The sequence below is a fragment of the Aegilops tauschii genome, chromosome 2 (genome assembly GCF_002575655.3).
Source record: "Aegilops tauschii subsp. strangulata cultivar AL8/78 chromosome 2, Aet v6.0, whole genome shotgun sequence".
In the NCBI taxonomy this organism is placed as follows: domain Eukaryota; kingdom Viridiplantae; phylum Streptophyta; class Magnoliopsida; order Poales; family Poaceae; genus Aegilops; species Aegilops tauschii.
The window spans coordinates 59,960,133-59,962,969 of NC_053036.3; the positions used below are offsets into that span (position 1 = coordinate 59,960,133).

Genomic DNA, 2,837 nt, shown 5'->3' on the forward strand with positions numbered 1-2,837 from the left:
TGAGTTTATGGCGTGTATATGAGCGCTTGTGTCTGTACTGATGTTAAACAAAAAAAAAGGCCGTATACTAGATTTTTCTTTTCTTGACAATGCCCGCTAGATTTTTAAGAGGCAGAGATATCACATGAGATTGATGAGCAATGAGGGCGGCGGGTAGGAGTGGGATCACAGCTCATGGACGCAAACGGGCCGGGCGCACGCACGCACGCTCCAGCTCCGCTCGCTGACGCCACACGTCACGCCGGACGCCGGACGGGAGGAATAACGAACCTTGGACCATATAAGCACACCCCCGCTCCGTCCATCCGACTCGATCCCCATGATAGATTCTGCTCTGGTTCTGATCCAGTGTGTGTGTGAGCTTCTCCCTTCTTCTGATCGTGTGTGTGAGAGAGAGAGAGCGAGCTTGATTGGTTGACGTGCACATCGACCGGGTGGTCGATCGATCATGGCGATGGCGCAGGGGCAGGGGGCGGCGACGTCGCTGCCGGCGGGGTTCCGGTTCCACCCGACGGACGAGGAGCTCATCCTGCACTACCTCCGCAACCGCGCCGCCGCCGCGCCGTGCCCCGTCCCCATCATCGCCGACGTCGACATCTACAAGTTCGATCCATGGGACCTCCCCTGTACGTTCTTAACCAATCAACCGATCACCGCTGTATGTAGTCCCTGCTCTGCTCACCATGGTTGACTCTGATGATGGAACTGCAGCCCAGGCGGTGTACGGCGACTGTGAGTGGTACTTCTTCAGCCCGCGGGACCGTAAGTACCCCAACGGCATCCGCCCCAACCGCGCCGCCGGGTCCGGCTACTGGAAGGCCACCGGCACCGACAAACCCATCCACGACGCCGCCACCGGCCAGGGCGTCGGCGTCAAGAAGGCGCTCGTCTTCTACACGGGCCGCCCGCCCAAGGGCACCAAGACGGCCTGGATCATGCACGAGTACCGCCTCGCCGCCGACCCCCTCGCCGCCGCCGTCAACACCTACAAGCCCATCAAGTTCCGCAACGTCTCCATGAGGGTACGTGACCGTGACGTCCATCCCACTTGCTTCGATTAATTCGTCGATCGAGCATGGACTGTCGCTCTCTATCGTTTCGTTACCGGCGTCGGCCATGCCCGTGTTCAACAGTGTCATGCGGCTGGCATGCATGCTATCCTGATCCTCTTCGCGCCACGGCCCACGCGTTTGCTTTGTTGCACGGTTGCACCGGCCGTGCCGTTGCAGCGTTGATCGCTAGAAATGCATCCATCTTTATTTAATGATCGAATTGCCCTCTTAACCTGAGATGACTGTGATTAATAGTATCATATCACATCGATCGAGCTGTACTTCGATGAATGATACCTTGTGAGTGAGCACGAGAGATGCTTAATTTGTTTTCCTCTGCTTTGATTGGAGAAGAGAACAGCTTCGAGATTGATGGGTAGCTAGCTAGTGGCATGGCGTGCAGTTGGATTACTGGAATAGCTAGTGGCAGCCATGATTCGTAGCTTTCGACAGCGATAGGCATGGCGGTACCGGCACCGATATTGATATATGTTGTTCACATGTGTGCAGCTGGATGACTGGGTGCTGTGCCGGATTTACAAGAAGACAGGCCTCGCGTCGCCGATGGTGCCGCCGCTCGCCGACTACGACCACATGGCCGACCACGACGACCTCTCCAGCGGCGGCGCCTTCACCAACGCCATCTGCAGACCCATGATAAGGCAGCAGCACCACCAGCAGTCTCTCGCCGGGAGGCTCCCGACGTTCCCGTCCTTCTCCGAGCTGTTCGACGACTACCAGTTCGCGCAGATCTTGGACATCGACGTCGAGCACGGCGCCACCCACCACCTCGCCGTCCATCCCGCCCTGAACCAGCTCCTCCCCGTCGGCGACAGCAGGCACGTAGTGGAGCCGTCGTACTACGCGCCGTCGTCCTCGTCGCCGGACGCCAGCGGCGGGAGCTCGGGGAAACGCAAGGCGGCGAGCCCGGAAGAACGCGCCACGCACCAGCCGCCGGCCAAGAAGCTCAACGGGTCGTGCTTCGACGCGCCGCCGCAGTCGGCGAATGGCTGGCAGGCCGTGGCGTCCGTGCTGGGCGGCCTCAACGATCACATGCTTCCTCAGTTCTAAGCTGCTCTTCACGGCCCTTCTTCTGGATCTTCAGCATATACGACCTGGTTGTATGCTTCATCTCAGTAAACCCCATCGATCAGATGACACGTGGCTTTGCAAATCTCAAAGCAACCAAGGCCCCCAGACTTATATTCTCCATCACCAAATCCTAGTGGTGATCATAGCATTTCTATGCCATTTATTGGAAAGAAAGGGTTTCTCCCGCGGTCCCGCCCCATTTTATTACAAGTGAGGCACACAAGCACAAAATATTGTTCCCAATTCTCGAGACAAGATAAGTAGCAGGGCCAAATTGACAAGTTTTCTGGTATTTTAAGCAACAAATAGAGCCTACAAGCCAAACAACAGGGGGCAATCATCGACATTACAAATTTAGCTAGAATGGCATCTTGCAAATCCAACGATGGGTTGACATGGAGCTCTCCTCTTCGCCGATCCAGAATGAAGTGCCATCTTTGAAGCAACACATATTGAGAGTCGTCGTGCATGATCATCCATTGGCGCAGCAGAGCGCTAACCCTTGCAAAAAGAACTGGAGCATGAAAATGCATTTCATTAAGCACAGTCCATAAGCTTGACAAGGCAACAACGCATGACAAATTAGGAACAACCATCTTAAATTTAAGCCACATAGCACAAAGATTATCCATAGAATTGGGAAGGGGAAACTGAAAGATCTCAACAATCACATCACTAACAACACGGGCAACA

The 2,837-nt window shown here is 55.4% G+C and overlaps 1 protein-coding gene across 1 annotated transcript; it reads left to right on the forward strand.

Annotated features, from left to right (window-relative positions):
• Nucleotides 1-247: 247 nt before the first annotated feature.
• Nucleotides 248-2,328, forward strand: LOC109745586 (NAC domain-containing protein 58). The gene is made up of 3 exons (XM_020304712.4): nucleotides 248-626; nucleotides 712-1,022; nucleotides 1,563-2,328. Exons 1-3 carry the CDS (start codon nucleotides 449-451, stop codon nucleotides 2,121-2,123), a joined length of 1,050 nt encoding a protein of 349 aa, XP_020160301.1. The 5' UTR covers nucleotides 248-448; the 3' UTR covers nucleotides 2,124-2,328.
• Nucleotides 2,329-2,837: the final 509 nt, after the last annotated feature.

Bases quoted from the DNA above. Each gene is read 5' to 3' on its own strand.
- LOC109745586 (XM_020304712.4), top strand. From the start codon at position 449: ATGGCGATGGCGCAGGGGCAGGGGGCGGCGACGTCGCTGCCGGCGGGG. The intron at 627-711 runs GTACGTTCTTAA...ATGGAACTGCAG, and splicing joins CGATCCATGGGACCTCCCCT to CCCAGGCGGTGTACGGCGAC. The intron at 1,023-1,562 runs GTACGTGACCGT...ACATGTGTGCAG, and splicing joins TCCGCAACGTCTCCATGAGG to CTGGATGACTGGGTGCTGTG.